Source organism: Bremia lactucae, linkage group LG4 (genome assembly GCF_004359215.1).
Source record: "Bremia lactucae strain SF5 linkage group LG4, whole genome shotgun sequence".
NCBI classification, from domain to species: domain Eukaryota; phylum Oomycota; class Peronosporomycetes; order Peronosporales; family Peronosporaceae; genus Bremia; species Bremia lactucae.
This window is the reverse complement of record NC_090613.1, coordinates 5,419,818-5,444,500: the sequence shown is the minus strand read 5'-3', so window position 1 is coordinate 5,444,500 and position 24,683 is coordinate 5,419,818. Positions and strand designations below refer to the sequence as shown.

The 24,683-nt window shown below is 47.8% G+C and overlaps 4 protein-coding genes across 4 annotated transcripts; 2 read left to right on the top strand and 2 right to left on the bottom strand.

The window, feature by feature from the left end:
• Window positions 1-1,204: 1,204 nt before the first annotated feature.
• CCR75_000058 (uncharacterized protein) lies at window positions 1,205-2,035 on the top strand (the record flags this gene model as incomplete). The annotated part of the gene is made up of 2 exons (XM_067958166.1): window positions 1,205-1,231; window positions 1,772-2,035. 2 exons carry the CDS (start codon window positions 1,205-1,207, stop codon window positions 2,033-2,035), a joined length of 291 nt encoding a protein of 96 aa, XP_067816546.1.
• Window positions 2,036-6,522: 4,487 nt separating this feature from the next.
• CCR75_000059 (uncharacterized protein) lies at window positions 6,523-9,080 on the bottom strand. The gene is made up of 9 exons (XM_067958167.1): window positions 8,688-9,080; window positions 8,491-8,617; window positions 8,340-8,423; window positions 8,079-8,270; window positions 7,826-8,004; window positions 7,621-7,761; window positions 7,401-7,555; window positions 6,950-7,343; window positions 6,523-6,892 (listed from the first exon to the last, which is right to left on the bottom strand). The coding sequence occupies exons 1-8, from the start codon at window positions 8,992-8,994 to the stop codon at window positions 7,206-7,208; spliced, it is 1,323 nt and encodes a 440-aa protein (XP_067816547.1). The 5' UTR covers window positions 8,995-9,080; the 3' UTR covers window positions 6,523-6,892; window positions 6,950-7,205.
• A 2,364-nt stretch (window positions 9,081-11,444) lies between these two features.
• CCR75_000060 (uncharacterized protein) lies at window positions 11,445-12,092 on the top strand (the record flags this gene model as incomplete). The annotated part of the gene is made up of 1 exon (XM_067958168.1): window positions 11,445-12,092. One exon carries the CDS (start codon window positions 11,445-11,447, stop codon window positions 12,090-12,092), a length of 648 nt encoding a protein of 215 aa, XP_067817067.1.
• A 398-nt stretch (window positions 12,093-12,490) lies between these two features.
• Window positions 12,491-15,048, bottom strand: CCR75_000061 (uncharacterized protein). The gene is made up of 9 exons (XM_067958169.1): window positions 14,656-15,048; window positions 14,459-14,585; window positions 14,308-14,391; window positions 14,047-14,238; window positions 13,794-13,972; window positions 13,589-13,729; window positions 13,369-13,523; window positions 12,918-13,311; window positions 12,491-12,860 (listed from the first exon to the last, which is right to left on the bottom strand). The coding sequence occupies exons 1-8, from the start codon at window positions 14,960-14,962 to the stop codon at window positions 13,174-13,176; spliced, it is 1,323 nt and encodes a 440-aa protein (XP_067817066.1). The 5' UTR covers window positions 14,963-15,048; the 3' UTR covers window positions 12,491-12,860; window positions 12,918-13,173.
• Between the last annotated feature and the right edge of the window lie 9,635 nt (window positions 15,049-24,683).

The window sequence follows — 24,683 nt, the reverse complement described above, 5'->3', positions numbered from 1 at the left end:
TTACACTTCGTCCCTTCTGCATCTTGAACTCGTGCAATTTTCGACGCACCTGCACCCGATTATGAATGCTTCTGCGAAGAAAAGCAATGTATCTATATTTATAGAAGTTAAAGATTCACCATACATTATTTTTGATTTAAATAATAAATTTAATACGGCAAAAAATTGTGACGCGGACCTAGTAACGTGCAGTTTTGGCACAAAAACGACTACGATCGAGGCGATTGAGCGTCACTATGCAGCTGGTGGTCACTGGTCCTGTATTAGCGCTCGTACCATTCAATGTCGCCCATACCCACTCCCTCGCGCCAAACGCTAACGATTCAGGATTCTGGTATTGGTACGGGTAAATTCTGGAAATCAATTTCCGAGTGCTACCCTACCTAAAAAAAATGCAATTTCTGTACTACCTGGAGGTACTACGAAGTTGTTGCCGCGTTTCATTGGGCCCTTTACGGTGGTAGAAGAGGTTGGAAACCCAGCATCCATCTAACTTTTCTCAGCCGCTACGTAGACTTGTTTTTCGATGAAACTTTTTCAGTTGCTTTGCTGCATGTATGGCTCGCCGAGCGTTGGCCGGACTCATACAGCTTCAACAACCGGCATTCTAGTTTTGTGTTGCATACAAATCCCACCTTGTTTGAAAGTGAATCTTATTCAAGGAGGGAGGAAAACTCGAAGACGAAGTTTATCGATACCGACTGCCGACATTCCTGCCGGTACCCAAAGGGAGATGGCAAGAACCAGCGTGCGATACGCGTGAGTTCTGCATCGACCACGGAGGCCGACCCGATTTCGAGCCGGCTGCGCATTCCAACAGTGAAAATAATCCTACTGTTGCAACACTGCCATACTCCCTTCAGCAAACACTTTTTGATGCCGCTTCGAGTAGTCATCGCCATCACAATACGATTGGACGTAACCTCGAAGTAACTCTTCAGAGACGCGATTCACGCGTTCCGTCTGATTATCTGTCTCTGGATGCTCAGAAGTCGTCTTCAGTGCCGTATACAAATATGACAGCATCTGGTCGTCGCGGAGGCAAAAAGTTTCCAATATCAGTAATTGATACGATCTTGTAGCGATTGGCGTCGAATAAATTATTCGACGCTCCACAATCGACTAGGGAAATTATTCGACGCCAATCGGTAACAGATCGTATCAATTACTGATATTGAAAACTTTTTGCCTCCGCGACGACCAGATGCTGTCATATTTACAACTTACACAAGTTGTTTTTTAAATGTGATTTTTTTAATATTGAATAAATTCTTATAGTTTATCAATTATGATGTCTTTTATTCTACGGATTAATGATTCTCGAGTTAGCGGAAACTCTTCTGCTAACGCATTGGTTTTAAAATATCATTTTGCCTTCACCGTCTACATCATCTTCAATAGGAGTCCCTCATCCGCTGTGTCGGCCATGAAGAGCTTCAAAAGAAAGGCTCCAAGTAAAGTGGTCTTATAGTGACCACTCTACCCAATGAAAGTCAGAGTGATTGTCGTTTATCCCTGCTAAGACGTTTTCCCGACCGAATTGACGTTGAGGGTGGAAAAACTTTATACCCAAGTTCAATGGAACTTTGGGAACAGTGACACGAGTCCTAGTCGCAAAGCGAACACTGATTGTATCACCTTTATGCAACGAGTGCGTCGTGAAGTGGGGCGGGACACCAGTTGCCACTGGAAGGAAGCATATCGGCGGTGGATAAAAGACAGCGGATACGTCGGAGACGACCTTCTCCGACGGTGTGATATACCCTATAAGGGGAAATTAGCTCGTCACATCATCTGTGTGCTGCGATACAAGGCCGAGTTCCAGTTTATCACGGGTGAGGACGCCGCAAAAAGACACTGGCATGCGTCCCAGTTGCGCCGTCATTTTGCGAGTCTGAAAGCCCTGACGGCATATCGCTCGGCATTCACGGAGATGGACAACCAGGACGACTGGACGATTCCCGACACGTTCTTTGAACACTATCACCCAGATGAGTGTTCAAAGTCCACCCCAGTACTAAGGGCAGCCATATGAGAAGTCAGTACCTGGCGACAAGTCAAGATGTGTCTCAAGGGGATCTATACGGCTTGTACCATCAGCTCAAATGGGACGAAACTCTCTAGCAGAGTGGAAAGCTGCAGGCTCTCGACAGGGCAAGGTTATCTGAGCGGAAAGAGGGTCAGAAGGTGATTTTGATGATAGTTTGAATAACTCAGAATGTGAGGCACTTACGAAGGAATCAAGAGCCGGTTAGTTCGAGGCCTGGTGGAGAATGCCAACGAGCCAGCGCCAAATTGTTCGTTGCATACAAGAAACGCATGTGAATAGTGAGGAGTCAGCTACGCGGTTGCAAGACGACTGGAAGCGCAGGTGGGGACAACCACAGCATGTCACAGGGTCTCCCCTATCATACTGGAGTGTCGGTGCATGTGGCAATTTATTTCGACCCACGTCGAGCAGCCGAGGCACGTCCATGGCATCCTGAACTGTGGACGAACCGGGTCGTCTGCGTTGAGATTAGAGATGTCCTGCTGGTGAATATTTATGCGCCAAACCGTCATGCCGAAAGAGAAACATATTTTCTCACCTGGTGGAATGGCCGTGGCCAAACCGAGATACCATCCTTGCGGGCGATTCATTCTTAGTACAAAGTTAGAAAACAGATTAACAAATTCCTTGCAACGCGAATAAATGTCTAACGATAAATGCGTGGTGTAATGGCTGATAGTCATGATAAAGTAATGCATTAAGCGGATGCTAAAGGCAGAAGCTGCATTTTGTGTTATGTGGCAAGTGAACGAATCTTACTCATTGCTAAGGACCTACCTGCAAATCCCCAACTTGACCTGTTGGGTGGCCAGCGCACTGGACGTCCAGAAAGTGCTCAGTTAGGCCACTTCGTAATTTTATTGGGGCTCGAAGACGCCAGTACATTGTCGGCCCCGACGGTAACGTTGATCCACCAGAACCGACGGAATTTCTTACATACTGGACCAAATCGACGGCAAGCAGAATTGATCGGTTTTTCGTTCCGCGTGGATGGGCGTCTACAGTGCAATGGGTGGAGGTGACAGAGCCGGCCGTCGAGTCCGACTATCAACGGGTGTCTCTTGTTCTAGGGCGGAGCGCGTTAACTGCACCCGAAAGTCGAAGAGTGCGTCCTGTCCAGTACCCTTTTCCCTCCCAGATTCCAGCGTGGGTTCAGCAGGCACTGCTGTCAGAGCTGATCGATCGGAATATGGGGCGGGACCCATCAACGCGTACATGGAATGACCAGGTTCTCCGGTGTATTGCTGCAATCAAAACGGTGCGCAAGCTTTTAAAACAACGAAGCAAACGGTATGTGGAAAAGATCAGCGGCAAACGCGAGCAGGTCTACCAAGTCGACAGCAACTCATACACGCTCATCGAGTAACGCTTCGTGAGGAGTGTATGATTAAGGAGGGGCGCCAACTTGAGCGTACGACGGATCACGATGGGATTACAAGCGCGTTTCTGATTAAGAGCGGGACCAAACATTTACCAACCTTAACCAACTCCATGGGGCGGCCTTTTCGCGCCATGCCACAGTCGCTGATACGTTTGCAACGGAGTGGCAGCAACTTTTAGGCCGGAGTCACAACACTACACCGCAGTGGCGCATGCGACAGGCGGTCGATGAATTCGTCACGATTCCGGAGGCTCGCAAAATGATTTCGATCGAAAATTCTTCCTTGCTTCAGCCTGTGAGCATGGAAGAAGTGGTCACTGCAATATCAGGACTTAATCGGCACAAGGCGGCGGGGCCGGATGGGGTTAATAATGACTTTTATAAAGACACTCAAGCTATATTGGCGCCGGCGATGGTACTCCTCGGAAACGAATTACTGAATGGGAAGGATTCGCCGCCTTTGTTTCTAGAAGGCCTCATTATTCCACTTCGCAAAAAGGGGGAACTCGGTCGATCCTATGGATTACCGGCCGATATCGCTTCTTCAAACAGGGTACAAAATATTTACCAAACTTATGGCAACACGGTTACAAGCTATTCTTCCTTTTTGTAGGCAATTGGGGACAACCAGCAGGGTTTGTGCAGGGACGAAAGATGATGAAAACAGTCATGATGATGCTCGCCGCAGTCTCTACTGCTCGGGCTGAACCTGACTGGAAGCAACACGGAGTCGAGTAATTTTGATGCTGAATTTTCGAAAGGCATACGTCACGGTGGCACGGGATTTCCTCTTTCAAGTCCTGGAAGAGTTTAGATTCGCAAGTCCTTCCATTCACATGATGCGGAAATTGCATGAGTCCACCACCGCTAAATTTTGGTCAATGGCTCCCTTTCTCAACCATTGGAAATCACTACGGGGATTCGGCAGGGATGCCCTTTGGCGCCACTACTATTCATCCTGGCGGTGGAAGTCCTGTCGTTAGCGATCACACAGGACCGCGAGCTTCAGGGGTCAAGGTTCCCGGGACACACGGAGAGCGACAAACCTTTTCCGCGTTTGTCGATGACTCCACTGTATATCTCCAAGAAGCGAGTAGTCTTCCACGCGTCCTAGACATCGTCGCAGCTTTCGGTCGGTTATCGGGGCTCACTGTGCAGCCAACAAAATGTCAGACCATCTTTTTGAATACGGCAGTGGCTTTGCCTGAATATGAGGGAATACCTGTGTTGCCTCATGGCGAAACAACACGCTACCTCGGTCATCAAGTGGGTACAGGGGCACTCGTCGACGCAAATTGGGCTGTCCGGATTCGGAACGTGCGCCGTTGACTCGCGACCAGTGTCTCTCTTCGGGTGCTTATACTCCATGAAATCATGCTCCCAGGAATACTCTTCACGGCAGCGGCCTTTGATATGCCACAATGGGCGGAGGAGGAGCTCCGAAAAATCTCCACAAACATTTTTTGAGGAAACATGCAACCTCAACAGAGCGCAGTCGTCATAAAGTTAACCCAGACATTTTGTACGCACCGCGAGCGGCCAGTGGGGTCGGCTTGGTCTCGATAGCAGTGGCTGTAAAATCGCAACGGATGAAACACGCTCTTCTTTGGTTTACATAGATGCGCGACAGATACGTCGGAGCGTGGAAATTTTGGACGATTTGGGAGGCTCGGGACGACGCCTCTATCGTAATCACACCACTAAACCCCCTTCATTCCCGCAGTCAACGGAGCAAGATACGTGGTGAATCGTTGCGGGCTGATATTTGTGCTTCGGCCGTCGGAAATGGAGCTTGAAGCCTTACAGGATCGGCATGGTCGCCATACGCAGCGGCTCATCTCGCAGACCACGTGCTGAAGGGACGGAGACCGGCTAACGATTTGGTCAGCGGAGCCGTTACATGGGAGATAAAAAAACGGCCGTGACCAGACGGTATTGGCCAACGTATTTGTGGGCAGACAACCCATGGCTATGCGATGGCACAGGTCATCGGTTGATGAGCAAGAAATACGACCGCATCAGGCAGTGCCTACTGGAAGAACTTGCGATGGAGCGAACCGGTCCGACAACCTACATTTGTCACGTCCCGTTGGCTGAGGGAGTGGACAAGCACCACACGAACCGCAAACTCGGGCGCTGGGCTTTAGCAATTCTGTTTGGGAGTCCGCCGTTGGCTATGGGACGGACATTCAAGTTAATCCCCACGGTGGCTTTACGACACCCCCCCGGACCTCCAGCTATCTTACAACTGGGTGCTGGTAGAGCCTGGAGCTGTCCGAGGGGTGGAAAGTTCAGCGCTGGATATTTCATCACGAAGAATCATTTTAAAAAAGGAGGCCAACGGGATAAATTGGACAGTTGATGACTCACATCCAGTATCTCTGGAGTATGGGCACGATGTGGCCGTCATGAGGAGCTCGCAACGAGCTCGCGGGCTTGTCCTTGAGGCAAATCCATCGATCCATAGCTTTCCGCGGGAAGCCCTATCCAACGTAGCGAATCGGCATGTATTGAGGCACGTTAAACGGCAGCCGTATGGCAAGGCGAAGGTGGGGCTCGGCACGGCTCTGAAAGGACTACTCCAGAAGTTACAAACCTGCGCAGACCGGGGAGACTGGCACTCTGTGGCTCTTAATCAAACCCTGAAGCAGCTGTGGGGTCATCAAAATGCAATCACGGAGTATCAAGTGTAGGTCTATTACCGTTTGATACTTCAACAGCTCAATTTATTCTTCCCGGGTAGGGAACTTGACAACAGTTGCAGGAGGCTGTCCGTCTGTGGCGGTCACAAAGAGACAATGGAGCACATTTTCTGGACATTTCCTGTGGCCCAGGGATGCTGGCAGGCGGTCCTGACCTTGTGGTTAAGTCCGACGTGCGGCTGGATGACGTAAGCTAGTACGCGGGGTATTGCATGGCAAGAACACCGCCGCCTCTGTCTACGACACTTTTCCAACGGCTGCAGCAGGCCTTTGGGGATACTGTGGCGGAGTATATTGCTCAGTGGAAGCGCATATGGTGGATCCTGTGTTCGGTATGTATCTCGACTCTTTGGATACAGCGCAAACGGGTTGTTCACGAGCGGCAAAAACTCTCACTTCTGGGTAGTGTCCAAGAGATTTTCTCTAACGGACTTCGGCAATTACGAGCGTTATCGGCCAGAGAGCGCAGAACGCTACAGTCAAGGGTGCAAGACATCCGGCTATGGCAGTGTATTGACTTCATTAACCATTTGAAACTGGTTCTTATTAATATTATTGTTTTGTTGACGTTTTTAAAAATTCCCTTCTAGTGTAGTTATTTTTACGGTGAAACTATCCTGTGCGGGCGACTCAAGCGTTGCTGCTGCTGCTGTAGCCATTGTTAGCAATTGCCGTGTCGCAGTGCGACTGAACGCGGCTTTCATAGCCCTTCCACACTTTGCATGTGAATGTCAGCTCTTCGTGAAATGAATCGCTTTTCTACGAAAATAACATGATCAACAAACAACGTAAAGCAACAGCAAAAATGGGACACACCTCAATTTGAGTATTAATTTCTTTAATGACTTCGTGAAGGCGGGCGACGGATCCAGCGATGCGCTGTAATAGAGCTTTTTGCTTTTCCTCATGAGGATCTGCGTAACGGTAATTAGTGATGCAAAATGTAAAAGCTTAAGCTTGTTGACGTCGTACTCTGCATGATGGCAAGCAGCTCGTTTAAATTATGGCATTGATACTATATAATCCAGAGCAGTGATTGGCTGAAGCACTATCTAATTCGGCACCATAATCTCTACTCGGGAGGAACGATCGCGCTGAATGGTGGCATGGCAATATCGTTAGGTTTTAGCTGGGCGAGCGACTCCTTGAGAAGTGCCGCAATGGTTTGCAATTGACTCTCTTGTCGATTAAGCTGTGCATGGATCTGCACCTGCATCATGCAACGATTTAACGATTTCGTTCCTAAAAAAGATTCTTAAAAATGAACCTGTGATGCGTGAAGTCCGTCGACTTGTTGCTGCAGCCGCACGATTGAGGCTGCAGAAGCCGCAAAAGTTTTGCAATCATAAGGAGTGGTCGAGGTGGAAGATTGAGCTTTATGTGTTACTTCTCCAGGGGAGTACAATTCTGTGCTTGGAGTGCCTATGATGCCCAGAATACAAAGATCAGTGCGATTATACGTGGCTATCTTCTCGAGCCAAAAAAACCTGCAAACGCAAGATTGCTGGAGCTGAGTGAGCGCAGTCCTCGTGTCATAGAAAGCCGAATTGATTCCTCTATTGCTAGCTCATTCTTCTGTTCCTGCTTCTGTAACATTACCTCAATAAAGCCGCTGCTTAGAATGGCACCTAGAAAAATATTACAACATAAAGTGAGGTACACCTCAGATGAGGTTTAGACTTGTGTCTTTACCCGGGATTGTAAACAGAATGATGCCCCAGATTGCCAGCAAGGATGAAAACGCTCGACCAGCAGCAGTAACGGGGACAATGTCACCATATCCAAGTGAAGTGATCGTTTCAATCGCCCACCATGAACATGTGCCAATGCTTGTAAACACCTTGGGTTGGGCAGGGTTCTCCAGGAAAAAGCTGCCATGATGAATCATAGCATTATGATTAGCCCCATAAGAACGACAGGCGTGCGTCGCTCGATACACACATACATGGTTGTTGAGGACGTGAGCACAATAACAACTGTCAAGTAGCTAACAACTCCTAGCTCTTCTTTTTTTAGTGCAAAAATTTCGCGCAGATTCTTCATTGCTCGATACGAGCGTTCCAAGTGCAAAAATGACATAATTCGCAACAATCGAAACCCTCGCAGCGTCAACACGCCACGCGATGATACAGATACTCTACATGAAATTACAAGCACCACCACCTCATCAGCCACGTCTATCAATTACTTCAGCAAACCAACAAACCGATTCTCCATCGAGATTTCCAGGTAAAATGGAATCAAGACTATGAGGTCAATGAGGGACATTGGCCGAAACATCCACCGCAACCTAAGCGCAACAAGTTTATGACAAACAACAGCTTTATCGATGACGCCTTGTTCATTTCATAGCCCACCTTCCGCGGATTGGATGGGTATAACGGTCATCTTCCACACACGCCCAGAGCCGCAGAATATACTCGATCGTAAATAGTGCCGTTGACACGTAGAGGAAGATTTCGTACCAGTCGGACGTTGTCACCGCTGCCACCACATCCGAATGAGTTTATTAGTATCATCTCAATGACTCGGCTGCATTCAATATTCGACTTACGCGCAGAGCCAGGTGGAGAGGCCGAAACATACATGGCCAGCACCACATTAAGGCTGATAAGTACCAAAACGCACAGCTCGAGTACATAGGAAGCACGCTGTATTCTTGAACGCTCCTTGAGTGACGAACGGTAGTGCAGCAGTGTCCAAACATCAGCACGCAAAGCTGTGCAAGAGCGCGTGGTATACTCACGGGACACTTGTGCACTAAGGATTGGAGAAGCCGTCGTCAGTGGACCTCGTAAGGATAAGCGCACGTTGATATCGTCACTCTTGGGTAGCAAGTGGCGGTGCTCATTTTGCACCATTTTTACGATGAGCCACAGGGTCTATGCACGTTTCTGATTTGATAAAGTTGTACTGTTACATTTAAGCCAATTGAAGCAAACTTCATGTAAAAGAGTGGTTATTTCAACTAAGAATTTTAAGCTCACGACCTTAGGATAGACTTCCGTCAGATATTTTCGATTTTTCACCAGACGTTAGATATATGAGAAGTCAGGAGGCTTCTAAAGCACGTGATATTCGAGTCGCAGCACTTACGTGCCCGATAAAAGACGTTTTAGCGCATTGATCGCATCGTGTCCGAAACAGGAAGCTGAATGCTTTGCATTACATTATACTTGCTAATTTATCAGCGCTAAGACAGTCGAGCGACTCTTCTCAGCGTTGATAAATTAGCAAGTATAAGGTCGCAGAAAAGCCTTGAACACATTTTCCACTACATCCCCAACACATATTTGACGAGGTTGTAACTCGTAATTAGGTAATTAAATATTTTGGTATTGCAAATGAAGGAATCGCCTCAATTTTTGGTAGAATTCCCTCGGTTCGTTTGATTGGCTAATTTTTGCATGCATAGTGCTAATGTACGCCTAGGTAGGTAAGGAAATTAAAAGTTTCAGTCTGCGCAAAGAGTTAGTGAATCTGAGTCCACTTGGCGGCCTTCCATTAAATTTGTGACCTTGATTCTTGCCATCGCCATTCGGGTAGGGAGTCCTCTTGCTGGGCATCTTTGCCCCAGCAGGGACCCTGGCATAGCATCGAGCCATCATATGGCCACGCTTGCCGCATTTGTAACAGACCACGTCTGCATTGCCCAACTCCAGGGGGGTGACATCTGACCTCTCGGCCGACGGCTTATACCAAGCTGTCTCCGAGGCACTGTTGTAGGATTGCTCCTCAGCTCAGGCAATTTGGATTGCCCCTTCCATCGTCGACAGCACCTTTTTGATAAGAGCCTGTCGCGATGGGCCATGCCGTAGTCCGTCCATAAACGTGGGCACCTTAATGTGGCCTGAAATCGGACCTACGGTAATGGACGCCGACAGCGAGCGCATCTCTTGCACATACTCTTGCAGAAATCGCCTCGCCTGTCGCGCTCCAAAGAAGCGCGCCTGAAGCAACACTTCGTTGTTCGGCGGCTGGTACATGGCGCGAATCTTTTCCTTAAAGATCGCCCATGTAGGGAACGCCTTTCTGTCCGCCATAAGCGCCGAGTAAGCCCACTCTGAGGCCTTACCGCGCAGATGCGACATGGCGTACGACACCATCCGGCTGTCGTCCTCGATGAGCTGGGCGACACCGCATTGCTCCACGGCTAAAAGCCAGTGGACAATCGTGTGCGCCGCAGTTCCATCGAACTTGGGCGGGTCCATCCGAATGGGCCTCGGCTGATGCGGCCGGGCAGAGAGCATCTCAACAGTCCTGTTGAGAGCCTCGCTCCGAGCCTGCTCATGCCTCAGCTCATCCTGAGTCTGAGTGACGGACTCCGCCGCAGCATGGCTCTGTGCCTCGGACGCGGCCCTCCGCTGTCCGAGCACNGACATCGTCGCAGCTTTCGGTCGGTTATCGGGGCTCACTGTGCAGCCAACAAAATGTCAGACCATCTTTTTGAATACGGCAGTGGCTTTGCCTGAATATGAGGGAATACCTGTGTTGCCTCATGGCGAAACAACACGCTACCTCGGTCATCAAGTGGGTACAGGGGCACTCGTCGACGCAAATTGGGCTGTCCGGATTCGGAACGTGCGCCGTTGACTCGCGACCAGTGTCTCTCTTCGGGTGCTTATACTCCATGAAATCATGCTCCCAGGAATACTCTTCACGGCAGCGGCCTTTGATATGCCACAATGGGCGGAGGAGGAGCTCCGAAAAATCTCCACAAACATTTTTTGAGGAAACATGCAACCTCAACAGAGCGCAGTCGTCATAAAGTTAACCCAGACATTTTGTACGCACCGCGAGCGGCCAGTGGGGTCGGCTTGGTCTCGATAGCAGTGGCTGTAAAATCGCAACGGATGAAACACGCTCTTCTTTGGTTTACATAGATGCGCGACAGATACGTCGGAGCGTGGAAATTTTGGACGATTTGGGAGGCTCGGGACGACGCCTCTATCGTAATCACACCACTAAACCCCCTTCATTCCCGCAGTCAACGGAGCAAGATACGTGGTGAATCGTTGCGGGCTGATATTTGTGCTTCGGCCGTCGGAAATGGAGCTTGAAGCCTTACAGGATCGGCATGGTCGCCATACGCAGCGGCTCATCTCGCAGACCACGTGCTGAAGGGACGGAGACCGGCTAACGATTTGGTCAGCGGAGCCGTTACATGGGAGATAAAAAAACGGCCGTGACCAGACGGTATTGGCCAACGTATTTGTGGGCAGACAACCCATGGCTATGCGATGGCACAGGTCATCGGTTGATGAGCAAGAAATACGACCGCATCAGGCAGTGCCTACTGGAAGAACTTGCGATGGAGCGAACCGGTCCGACAACCTACATTTGTCACGTCCCGTTGGCTGAGGGAGTGGACAAGCACCACACGAACCGCAAACTCGGGCGCTGGGCTTTAGCAATTCTGTTTGGGAGTCCGCCGTTGGCTATGGGACGGACATTCAAGTTAATCCCCACGGTGGCTTTACGACACCCCCCCCCGGACCTCCAGCTATCTTACAACTGGGTGCTGGTAGAGCCTGGAGCTGTCCGAGGGGTGGAAAGTTCAGCGCTGGATATTTCATCACGAAGAATCATTTTAAAAAAGGAGGCCAACGGGATAAATTGGACAGTTGATGACTCACATCCAGTATCTCTGGAGTATGGGCACGATGTGGCCGTCATGAGGAGCTCGCAACGAGCTCGCGGGCTTGTCCTTGAGGCAAATCCATCGATCCATAGCTTTCCGCGGGAAGCCCTATCCAACGTAGCGAATCGGCATGTATTGAGGCACGTTAAACGGCAGCCGTATGGCAAGGCGAAGGTGGGGCTCGGCACGGCTCTGAAAGGACTACTCCAGAAGTTACAAACCTGCGCAGACCGGGGAGACTGGCACTCTGTGGCTCTTAATCAAACCCTGAAGCAGCTGTGGGGTCATCAAAATGCAATCACGGAGTATCAAGTGTAGGTCTATTACCGTTTGATACTTCAACAGCTCAATTTATTCTTCCCGGGTAGGGAACTTGACAACAGTTGCAGGAGGCTGTCCGTCTGTGGCGGTCACAAAGAGACAATGGAGCACATTTTCTGGACATTTCCTGTGGCCCAGGGATGCTGGCAGGCGGTCCTGACCTTGTGGTTAAGTCCGACGTGCGGCTGGATGACGTAAGCTAGTACGCGGGGTATTGCATGGCAAGAACACCGCCGCCTCTGTCTACGACACTTTTCCAACGGCTGCAGCAGGCCTTTGGGGATACTGTGGCGGAGTATATTGCTCAGTGGAAGCGCATATGGTGGATCCTGTGTTCGGTATGTATCTCGACTCTTTGGATACAGCGCAAACGGGTTGTTCACGAGCGGCAAAAACTCTCACTTCTGGGTAGTGTCCAAGAGATTTTCTCTAACGGACTTCGGCAATTACGAGCGTTATCGGCCAGAGAGCGCAGAACGCTACAGTCAAGGGTGCAAGACATCCGGCTATGGCAGTGTATTGACTTCATTAACCATTTGAAACTGGTTCTTATTAATATTATTGTTTTGTTGACGTTTTTAAAAATTCCCTTCTAGTGTAGTTATTTTTACGGTGAAACTATCCTGTGCGGGCGACTCAAGCGTTGCTGCTGCTGCTGTAGCCATTGTTAGCAATTGCCGTGTCGCAGTGCGACTGAACGCGGCTTTCATAGCCCTTCCACACTTTGCATGTGAATGTCAGCTCTTCGTGAAATGAATCGCTTTTCTACGAAAATAACATGATCAACAAACAACGTAAAGCAACAGCAAAAATGGGACACACCTCAATTTGAGTATTAATTTCTTTAATGACTTCGTGAAGGCGGGCGACGGATCCAGCGATGCGCTGTAATAGAGCTTTTTGCTTTTCCTCATGAGGATCTGCGTAACGGTAATTAGTGATGCAAAATGTAAAAGCTTAAGCTTGTTGACGTCGTACTCTGCATGATGGCAAGCAGCTCGTTTAAATTATGGCATTGATACTATATAATCCAGAGCAGTGATTGGCTGAAGCACTATCTAATTCGGCACCATAATCTCTACTCGGGAGGAACGATCGCGCTGAATGGTGGCATGGCAATATCGTTAGGTTTTAGCTGGGCGAGCGACTCCTTGAGAAGTGCCGCAATGGTTTGCAATTGACTCTCTTGTCGATTAAGCTGTGCATGGATCTGCACCTGCATCATGCAACGATTTAACGATTTCGTTCCTAAAAAAGATTCTTAAAAATGAACCTGTGATGCGTGAAGTCCGTCGACTTGTTGCTGCAGCCGCACGATTGAGGCTGCAGAAGCCGCAAAAGTTTTGCAATCATAAGGAGTGGTCGAGGTGGAAGATTGAGCTTTATGTGTTACTTCTCCAGGGGAGTACAATTCTGTGCTTGGAGTGCCTATGATGCCCAGAATACAAAGATCAGTGCGATTATACGTGGCTATCTTCTCGAGCCAAAAAAACCTGCAAACGCAAGATTGCTGGAGCTGAGTGAGCGCAGTCCTCGTGTCATAGAAAGCCGAATTGATTCCTCTATTGCTAGCTCATTCTTCTGTTCCTGCTTCTGTAACATTACCTCAATAAAGCCGCTGCTTAGAATGGCACCTAGAAAAATATTACAACATAAAGTGAGGTACACCTCAGATGAGGTTTAGACTTGTGTCTTTACCCGGGATTGTAAACAGAATGATGCCCCAGATTGCCAGCAAGGATGAAAACGCTCGACCAGCAGCAGTAACGGGGACAATGTCACCATATCCAAGTGAAGTGATCGTTTCAATCGCCCACCATGAACATGTGCCAATGCTTGTAAACACCTTGGGTTGGGCAGGGTTCTCCAGGAAAAAGCTGCCATGATGAATCATAGCATTATGATTAGCCCCATAAGAACGACAGGCGTGCGTCGCTCGATACACACATACATGGTTGTTGAGGACGTGAGCACAATAACAACTGTCAAGTAGCTAACAACTCCTAGCTCTTCTTTTTTTAGTGCAAAAATTTCGCGCAGATTCTTCATTGCTCGATACGAGCGTTCCAAGTGCAAAAATGACATAATTCGCAACAATCGAAACCCTCGCAGCGTCAACACGCCACGCGATGATACAGATACTCTACATGAAATTACAAGCACCACCACCTCATCAGCCACGTCTATCAATTACTTCAGCAAACCAACAAACCGATTCTCCATCGAGATTTCCAGGTAAAATGGAATCAAGACTATGAGGTCAATGAGGGACATTGGCCGAAACATCCACCGCAACCTAAGCGCAACAAGTTTATGACAAACAACAGCTTTATCGATGACGCCTTGTTCATTTCATAGCCCACCTTCCGCGGATTGGATGGGTATAACGGTCATCTTCCACACACGCCCAGAGCCGCAGAATATACTCGATCGTAAATAGTGCCGTTGACACGTAGAGGAAGATTTCGTACCAGTCGGACGTTGTCACCGCTGCCACCACATCCGAATGAGTTTATTAGTATCATCTCAATGACTCGGCTGCATTCAATATTCGACTTACGCGCAGAGCCAGGTGGAGAGGCCGAAACATACATGGCCAGCACCACATTAAGGCTGATAAGTACCAAAACGCACAGCTCGAGTACATAGGAAGCACGCTGTATTCTTGAACGCTCCTTGAGTGACGAACGGTAGTGCAGCAGTGTCCAAACATCAGCACGCAAAGCTGTGCAAGAGCGCGTGGTATACTCACGGGACACTTGTGCACTAAGGATTGGAGAAGCCGTCGTCAGTGGACCTCGTAAGGATAAGCGCACGTTGATATCGTCACTCTTGGGTAGCAAGTGGCGGTGCTCATTTTGCACCATTTTTACGATGAGCCACAGGGTCTATGCACGTTTCTGATTTGATAAAGTTGTACTGTTACATTTAAGCCAATTGAAGCAAACTTCATGTAAAAGAGTGGTTATTTCAACTAAGAATTTTAAGCTCACGACCTTAGGATAGACTTCCGTCAGATATTTTCGATTTTTCACCAGACGTTAGATATATGAGAAGTCAGGAGGCTTCTAAAGCACGTGATATTCGAGTCGCAGCACTTACGTGCCCGATAAAAGACGTTTTAGCGCATTGATCGCATCGTGTCCGAAACAGGAAGCTGAATGCTTTGCATTACATTATACTTGCTAATTTATCAGCGCTAAGACAGTCGAGCGACTCTTCTCAGCGTTGATAAATTAGCAAGTATAAGGTCGCAGAAAAGCCTTGAACACATTTTCCACTACATCCCCAACACATATTTGACGAGGTTGTAACTCGTAATTAGGTAATTAAATATTTTGGTATTGCAAATGAAGGAATCGCCTCAATTTTTGGTAGAATTCCCTCGGTTCGTTTGATTGGCTAATTTTTGCATGCATAGTGCTAATGTACGCCTAGGTAGGTAAGGAAATTAAAAGTTTCAGTCTGCGCAAAGAGTTAGTGAATCTGAGTCCACTTGGCGGCCTTCCATTAAATTTGTGACCTTGATTCTTGCCATCGCCATTCGGGTAGGGAGTCCTCTTGCTGGGCATCTTTGCCCCAGCAGGGACCCTGGCATAGCATCGAGCCATCATATGGCCACGCTTGCCGCATTTGTAACAGACCACGTCTGCATTGCCCAACTCCAGGGGGGTGACATCTGACCTCTCGGCCGACGGCTTATACCAAGCTGTCTCCGAGGCACTGTTGTAGGATTGCTCCTCAGCTCAGGCAATTTGGATTGCCCCTTCCATCGTCGACAGCACCTTTTTGATAAGAGCCTGTCGCGATGGGCCATGCCGTAGTCCGTCCATAAACGTGGGCACCTTAATGTGGCCTGAAATCGGACCTACGGTAATGGACGCCGACAGCGAGCGCATCTCTTGCACATACTCTTGCAGAAATCGCCTCGCCTGTCGCGCTCCAAAGAAGCGCGCCTGAAGCAACACTTCGTTGTTCGGCGGCTGGTACATGGCGAGAATCTTTTCCTTAAAGATCGCACATGTAGAGAACGTATTTCTGTACGCCATAAGCGCCGATTAAGCCCACTCTGAGGCCTTAACGCGCAGATGCGACATGGCGTACGACTTAATCCGTCTTTCGTCCTCGATGAGCTGCGCGACACCGCATTGCTCCGCGGCTAAAAGCCAGTGGACAATCGTGTGCGCTGCAGCTCCATCGAACTTGGGCGGGTCCATCCGAATGGGCCTCGGATGATGCGGCCAGGCAGAGAGCATCTCAACAGTCCTGCTGAGAGCCTCCCTCCGAGCCTGCGTATGCCTCAGCTCATCCCGAGTCTGAGTGACGGACTCCGCCGCAGCATGGCTCTGTGCCTTGAACGCGGCTCTCCGCTGTCCGAGCACCAATGCCTCAAACTGCTTCAACTGAGCAACATGATGCTCAGGAGGACACGTACAACATATTTTTAAAATTTCGGTACAGAGCCTTCTATAAAATGAGGCTTATTGAAATGATTTCGCAAGTTAAACAGTGCAGGGCACTACGAAATAGTACGCTTAAAAATGACACTCGTTGAATATACGATTTTCTGTTAGCGAGTAATAGCAAACGCAAGGGTGTCTGATAAGCCGTGTTAGGTGCATATGAGATGCAATGGGTTTAATTTGCCCTTATGTTACAGCGTCCCCGTTAAGTATACTTGATGTACTAAAGGGGATGGTCAATTACATAAATATAGTAATTTGACCCAGCACTCGGGTGTGGTTCACATTTGTGACCAACCCTTGTGTATGTGATGCACATAGGTGCATTCACATTAGGAAGGATGACGCCCAGCGCATCCTGATGACGGCTAGCGTCATCCGTTACGCGAGGTATCTAGAAAGATACGCTCGCAATACATATTAGTGTTATCTGTAGAGAGACATTTTAATTGGTAAAAATAGGTGTTTATATTCAATCGCATTAAATATAAATCAGTCTGAAAACTACTTCCTACTTGGTAAGTGCGCACGAGGAGCCGTATTACCGCTCCCGTGACGACACTTAACTAAAGTACTTAGTGCGTTAGGTGAGGTCGCTAACGCGCTTACCACAACTTCCTCACTGAACGCAAGAGAAACTGGTTAAACCGCTTCCTCGCTGTGCTAGGGCGTGTGTCTAAGTAGAGCGTGGCCGCATTACGACGTGCCTGCCTACACTTGGTAGCACTAGAAATCCTTCCCACGACCCGCATCTCTGCGTGTGTACATGAGGATGAGCGTCAACATTGATGATGCTCATTTTCCCCACCTCTCCGAATATCATCGGGAGGTGGCAGGGCTTATGGCGCAGGGACTTGATGAACAAGCCCTAGCCAGACTCCTGGTAGTCGTGACTTTACTTTGTCTAAGGCTTATAGCTCGTTGAAAAAAATTGATCCCGGCGCGATGGTCGCTGCGATCCTGAAGGGGGACGACCGCGTGTACGGACTTCATGTGGTTCGTCACTTCAAAATTTTCCGTAGCATTAAAGCCGAGGACTGCTGTCTGTAGCTGCTTTTGCTGATGCGAATCCATTCCTGCATGGCGACGCACAACTGATTCGATTGTGTTCATCAACACGCGTCCCACTGCATGAGCTAAATGGAGTGGCTGCTGCAACCACCAATGGCGGTCAAAGTCAGAAACCACCAGCGAACTTGCGTTTTCTATCATCTCCCGCAGCTTATGCTATCACGGTAGCCCCATTGACTTGTTAAATACTCCAGACACAACGTCTGGGGACCAGGTTGTATGGCAAGCTGGTACATTCCGTGCACCGAAAACATCATATATCCAATTCGTAGAAAAATAAAGGAAATGATTGCTGTCACTTAATTTACATTGATTACCTCGAATAGAGCAAATGGCGATATTTTCCGAACAACTGCAGACCAGTATTCTGGCTGCAAGCGTATCGGTACCCTCAACATCTCCACATTCATTTGCCGATTAATCTCAATACTTTGTGCCTCCCCAGCGAGCAAATTTTACAAAAAACACCGTGCAGATTGGCTCAGAGATCTATTCTTCAGCGGAATTGCACGGTGACAGCCACAGCTTCCAAAACTCACTATATGCTTCGTCTGTTTGAAAGTGTGCTTTGCAATCGGCCTGCACATTCTTGTTAATATGCCAAAAACAAATTAAAACTAAAGCATTCGGAAAGGCATGTTTTTCGCCAGAAATGAGGGCGAGTTCTCGGTCGACGACCGTCACCATTTTTCGCCCGTCAATCATAGCGCTTACGCAATCGCGAAACTGTGCAAGAGCGCAAGTATAAACGGGTTCGCTCTCCTCCGAGAGGAAGCAAAACGAAAGTGACATGGTTTGATTTGTTGGTATGACGCCAACGGTGTGAAGAGAGGCATCTTATTTTTAAAACGAAACGCGTGCATGCACTTAGGAATAATTGGATGTCTCCTTTTTACCATTTACCTATTAGTTTTGTATATCGAATCTATGATAAAGCCGGTAATCACACAAAAGATGCGAGCTAGCGATACAGCCGAGTTTGGGGTACCGGAGTTTTCCATCTGCATGCTTTCGAAACCTGTAGTACACTTTCTCCTCTTCTAGTAAGTTTAAAAGAGCTTCAATAGGTCAACATCCATTGAGAGTGATGTTTTGTTCCTAGTTCATGTGCACACGTTTAGTTTTGGTTGCTAGATGCGCTCCACTAGAGACCGATCTGGTGGAAGCAGTTGCCATCAGTTCTACGTGATATCGTCTAAGACTGCCATGACCAACGCATTGATGTGAGCTGGTCCACCTTGTCCAACTCAAACTCTCCACGCTCGTCACAGTCAAGGAATTCTGAAAGTGATGGCGGCGATATTAGCGTTTGAATGCTGTGATGATGCCAGCATTCATGGGTTGAATTTTGGATATTGCATTGGGCATAAGGAGGAGAACATTGACGTGAATAAGTTAAAGGTCCCTTCCAAATGTGGGGAGCATTGTCAAGGAAGAAGGATCATGCGCTTCTGTTTCTTTAAAGCAACAGGTGATGAGAGCAGAATACTGAGTTTTTTATGAATCAGAACAAACCTTCATGTCAATTTCTAGCTTTGCAACAATTCCTGGAAAAGTACACCGGTCATCGAGGCCTTTTGTTGTTTTGATAGTAGAATCCCAGTTGAGCACCAGTCTTTTTTTAAGCACGCAGTTTCTTAGCATGCCCGAAAAAAGGGCGGATGCTTTTTTTATTCGTCCGCATCTTCTTTAAGACAAGAGTAAAGCGGGTCTACGGACATGATTAAGAATGTTAAAACTCAACAAGAAAACATCTATCAAACAATATTTTTCAGACCCTCAACTTGCTGATGCGAAATTGTTTTTTCTGGAGACCTACTATGAAAGAGGCCTGGGAAGTGGTTAATTTTTTTTAGCCATATATCGCTCTAAAAGTTATCCAACAACGCTTCCTTACCCATTCCATCCCTGTTGAAGACATCACCGAGACTGTACTTGGTGATTGTGGCCCGAAGAGCAGGCAAAGCAACTTCATTTGCTTCATTGTCGGCAGAACCACTCTCATCATGATCCGAATAGAGCGTAGATGGTGTCGCTGCTGGAACTTGTGCAGCCAGTCAGCAGAAAACTCAACTGCATCATCTGGAACATTGAGGCTTTGTGCAAAGGTCTTGGGTTTCATCTTGATGTGATCCCCATTTAAGGACACTCCGCGACTCTGGCACTGAAGTACCCAGAAGGCAACAGCTTCCTCCACAACAAGGAATTGAACAATCCGGGGCCGTTCGGCATTGAGCTCCGTCAGACCAATATCCTCAGACTGATCACTATATTTGAGGATGTTGCTGCTGATTGTAGCGTGGTTGATTCCATTAAAGAGATTGAACCGCTCCTTTGCCCAAGAAGCCAACAGTGACTGGCTCATCTTTTGGTCTACCGCTTTCACGTTTCTGATTGATGAAACATTACAATTTTGTTATATGGTCACCTATCAGCATGCTGATCCTCTTTGTAACCCACCTATGAACGCCCCTAATAAACAAGGGGTTATTGTTGTGCTTACAAAAATTAAATCTAGTAATGATATTTCCGCTACTTTATTATTTTCACTAGTTGATAGGATTTACCTGCCACTGGGGCTATAAGATAGTAGAGGATGACTGTACAAAACATTTAAATTGTAAGGTTTTTTCCCAAACATAGAACTTCTTAGTTTTGTCTTGTTGCTGAGCGATCGCTTAGCAGCTATTCAATCTTCCTCTGCACGTCGTGTACGTGTGTTAATCGGAAGCACCTTGTCTACACTGTTAACAGTGTAGATTAGCAAATACTGGAGCAGTACTGTGATGAGGCACACATCGGTTGGAACCGTTGTTGTGGTACATTTACTTGATACGTGAAATACCCTTTTATCCTACCTAAAATAGGTAATTACTTAATCACCGCCAGACATAAATCTGGTGGCCGAAATCTAGTTTAAATTAGCTAGGGTATGGTTCTAGATATATATAAGTAAATATAATTCAGTTCCTCTTTTGATCTTGAATCGTCTAGTGCCTTCGTAAGGCTCGCGCATTGATCTGTGAGAGACAGAAGCCTTTCTGAGGTGTTTACTAGTTGCCACTTGGTTCTACAAACCCGTGAATCCCTTAAACCAGGATTCACTAAGCTATACTAGTTTGTATGACTCCCTGGGTTGTTACAGCTACTAGTTTTATAGAACTGACTGACTCTTTGAGTATATAAGTCTTCCTCTGACTTAAGGAGCAAGGGCTCCGCTGCACGTGGTAGCACTCGTAGTCAATTTACGCCTGAGATTTTTTCTCTTTATGAGACTAAGTTTGTTTCTGAAATGGAAAAGGTTCCAGAACTTTTGGAGGCGCAACGCGCGCGGGTATGACAAGCTCAAAACTTTGTTTGGGCTTAAACATGCAGAGTTCATTATATCCCAGGGACCAGAGGTCCTGCATGCAAGGCTTGAAGCCTTCATACGATATGGATCCTCCTTCATCGACCAGGTAAATATCACGTTGCGGCATCTATGCCAGCTCGGTACATCTCTGTACCTGAATCAGAGCTGAAGGCTCGCCCTCTAGCTGTCAACGTTAAGACATCTGAGGAAATAGAGGGTGTCCTGGAGGACATAAAAGCTGCGCTTATTGCGCGAAGAGGATGATCGATCCTTGAAGATCCTACGGATCCATTCTATTCCTTAGTTAAGAAATTCAAAGATGTGGTATGTAAAAATCCACCATCCGTTGTACCCCGGATAGAGGTGTCCGTCATTTAAATTGATTAGGATCCTTAATAAGCTTAACGCTGCTTCTATCCCGGCTTTAATACTCATGCCTAGAATGGGGGGATGTCCTATAAACAATATGGTGGGATGTACGATGTACATTGCGCTCAAAATAGTCGATGGTTGTTATCAACTGACCATTCAAGCTGGAGCCAAATACTGTGTCACACGACAGTGGCCTTTACCAAAGGACCAGTGTGACGTCATTGACGATTTCTTCCGTGCTAAGCACGAGGCTGGAATGGTACGAGAGAGCAAATCTCCTCATTCGACACCGACATTTTGTGTCAAAAAGCCAAATGGTAAATGGCGCTTTGTACATGCCCTATAATAAGCTTAACGTTGCCATTATACCAGCACAAACCCACATTTCTAGAAAGGATGTTCTTCAGATCAATATGGTGGAATGTACAATGAACAGTGCACTGGGCGTAGTCGATAATTCGTACCAACTTCTTTGGCGAGCTAGCGATATTCCACTTACAGCGGTTAGCACCTCAATCGTGTAGTGACGCAACTGTTCCGCCCTCATCGAGGTTATGCACAGACTTATTTCGATGACATTTTTGTCCATAGTCGTGCGGAGCAGGGTCGGTTAGACGAAATTCCTTTTTTAGGATGCTTCATTGGAAAGCGAGTCCTTAGAGTGGATCCCGCTAAGGCAAAAGCCATAATAGATTGGTCGGATCCTAGAAACCAAAAGGATTTGCTTAAGGGTTGGGTCTCGCCAATTATTTACACAAATTACAGCGAAAATTACGCTGATATGGCTAGGCCATTATCTAATCTCCTTAAAAAGGATACAGAATGGTGCTGGAATACCACAGAACATAATGCTTTTCGAGCAATTAAGGATAGTATTATCCATGCCGCGATCCTGGCGCCTTTCAGTGTCGTCTGTGACGCATTGGATTTTGCCATTGGCACTGCTCTGTTACAAACAGATGTTGATGGGCGTCAACGTGTTATTGCATTCTAGTCTTGACAGCTTAAAGCTGCGGAAAGAACAAGCCAGTTCATGACAGAGAGTTACTAGCTATAAAGTATGCTCTCGTCAAATTCAGAGTTCATCTGCTCGGCTCAAAGCCGTTTGTGATATATACAGATCACGCGTCATTACGCATGGCAACTAAGTCGCCCCATCTCCCGCGAGAATGGCCCGATGGCTATCCTTTTCGCGGAATACAATCTCGAGGTGAAGTATAAGCCTAGCAAGCAGAATGCTTTGGCTGGGTTATCACGCAGGCCGGATTATGAGCTCTCTCATTTAACGACTATCATGTCGCCTATTTCTGAATTAATCCTTTCGGCTTACGCCAAGGATGAACAGTGTGAGCTCTGCTACCAGCTCTAAAGAACTCTGATTCAGGAGTAAATTGCCGGCGCGTTTGCGTGCAAGGTCACATCAATTATCTATCGATAACGACCTGTTGCTTTATTGCACAGACACTGCGGACCCCCCGCGTGCCGTTGTTCCTCATGATGAGGATTTGAAGTACCGAATCCTCTCTGAGGCACACGATATTGTCCTTGGTGGTCATCTCGGTAGAGAAAAGACCTACGGCTCTGGAAGCCAGATTTCTTGGTGCCCAAACTATATAAATGGGTCAGCACATGTGTTTGCACATGCGAAACTTGCCAACGAGTTAAACCCTCGGCGCATGCTGCTGCGTCAAATGGCGATCCTCCCCGTATCCCATAAATTGTTGGGAGTCCATTAGTATGGGTTTTGTTTTCGGTCTATTGAACGATTCAGCCAGTAACTCCGGCATAGTGTCTTTGTTGACCGACTTAGCAAAATGGCTCACTTAGCGGCCATGCCGGATATCACTGATGGTGAGGGTTCAGCAAGGCTGTTTTATTGATCGCGTGTTTCGACAACACGATTTGCCAGTTTCAATTGTCTCTGATCGGGACCCCCGTTTCAAGGGTAAATTCTGGAAATCGATTTTCTGAGTGCTTGGCACCAGATTGGATATGTCCACTGCAAACCATTCGCAGACCGATGGTCAAACTGAACGCGTCAATCGCGTCATTGAAGACGTTTTACACAGTGTGTGTGCTCAGATACCAAAGCGCTGAAGCTTAATGCTCCCAGTGGTGGAGTTTGCGTTAACTAACGCTGTACATGCCTCTACAGGCTATACTCCGTTCCATGTCAACAGTCTCACCCACCCATGCGTTCCATTAACGATACTACTGCGTAGCTCAGGGCTTGGTGGGGGAGAGTTGGCCGATAGGCTTGCTGATATCAGCCCTGTTACCGTTTGGAAACAAGTAAGCGAGTTTCTCGCGACGCAGTTTAGTGTCTTAAGACATGTAGCAGCTGCGATGGCTGATAGCCAAGACAAACAAAAAGAACAAGCAGATGCCAAAAACAGAAGCTGTATTAATTCTTATATGGTCAGAGACCGAGTTTTACCAAACGCTAAAAATCTACCTACCAACTTGGTTTCCGCGGTCTTCAAGCCAAATTGCGCCCGCGTTTTTATTGGACCATTTACGGTCGTGGCCAAAAGGGCCTAGCTTATACGCTAAACCTTCCGAGCAAGCTGCGCAAACACCCAGTGTTCTACGTTGGCTTGCTTGAGCCATATCGGGACCCTTCCCGCGTGGACTTGAAGGCGCTTGCGCCGAGACAGGCGGTCGTGCCGCAGATTGCTGCATCCTCACCAGGATGTCCAGCTGGCCCTCTTAACGAGGCTACTGGCGTTCAACGTTGAAAGACGGTCCCGAACCGCCTTAAAAGAGCTTTCAATCCGAGCAAGGACCTCACAAAGAAGTTCCACCTCGCGCCTTAAAGCATCAAATGCTTCCGCCGAAATTTCGGCCCCCTCCCACGCTCCTTGATACGCGGGGGAACCTTCAGTTTCATGTGGAGCAACTTTTAGTGCGACGTCGTCGTAAGGACCAATACCAGTATCTGGTGAAGTGGCTAGGGTACCCCTCTCCTGTAAAACTCTTGGGAGTTCGAGGTTCCTCTTCGGCAAGATTGCCCGTACGTCGTTGACGTTTTAAGCGCCAAGCTTAGAGTCAACTTGCGTCAAACGACGATTCTCACCACTAGACGTGGGATTAGGTGGATCTAAAGCCTCAGTGCGGCTTCGATCCATGGTTGTGCGGTCAACCGTAGCACTGAAATATCGGCTAGGCTTTCTTCGTTTTGTCGCATAAATGCCGAACGTAACTGGCCTTTGGCCTTAAGCTTGGCGAAATCGAATCGAAGCTTCCGTTCCAAACGAACATCGGCCGCATCCGCAGAATCTCTGAAATTCCAAAATTACGAAGGCGGCGGGCTCAGTGAACCCAGTTCTC

Excerpts from the sequence above, each read along its gene's own strand:
- CCR75_000059 (XM_067958167.1), bottom strand. The coding sequence starts at position 8,994 with ATGGTGCAAAATGAGCACCGCCACTTGCTACCCAAGAGTGACGATATC. Across the intron at positions 7,762-7,825 it reads CATTCTGTTTACAATCCCGG|GTGCCATTCTAAGCAGCGGC; the intron begins GTAAAGACACAA and ends ATATTTTTCTAG. Across the intron at positions 7,556-7,620 it reads CAGCAATCTTGCGTTTGCAG|GCACTCCAAGCACAGAATTG; the intron begins GTTTTTTTGGCT and ends TGGGCATCATAG.
- CCR75_000061 (XM_067958169.1), bottom strand. The coding sequence starts at position 14,962 with ATGGTGCAAAATGAGCACCGCCACTTGCTACCCAAGAGTGACGATATC. Across the intron at positions 13,730-13,793 it reads CATTCTGTTTACAATCCCGG|GTGCCATTCTAAGCAGCGGC; the intron begins GTAAAGACACAA and ends ATATTTTTCTAG. Across the intron at positions 13,524-13,588 it reads CAGCAATCTTGCGTTTGCAG|GCACTCCAAGCACAGAATTG; the intron begins GTTTTTTTGGCT and ends TGGGCATCATAG.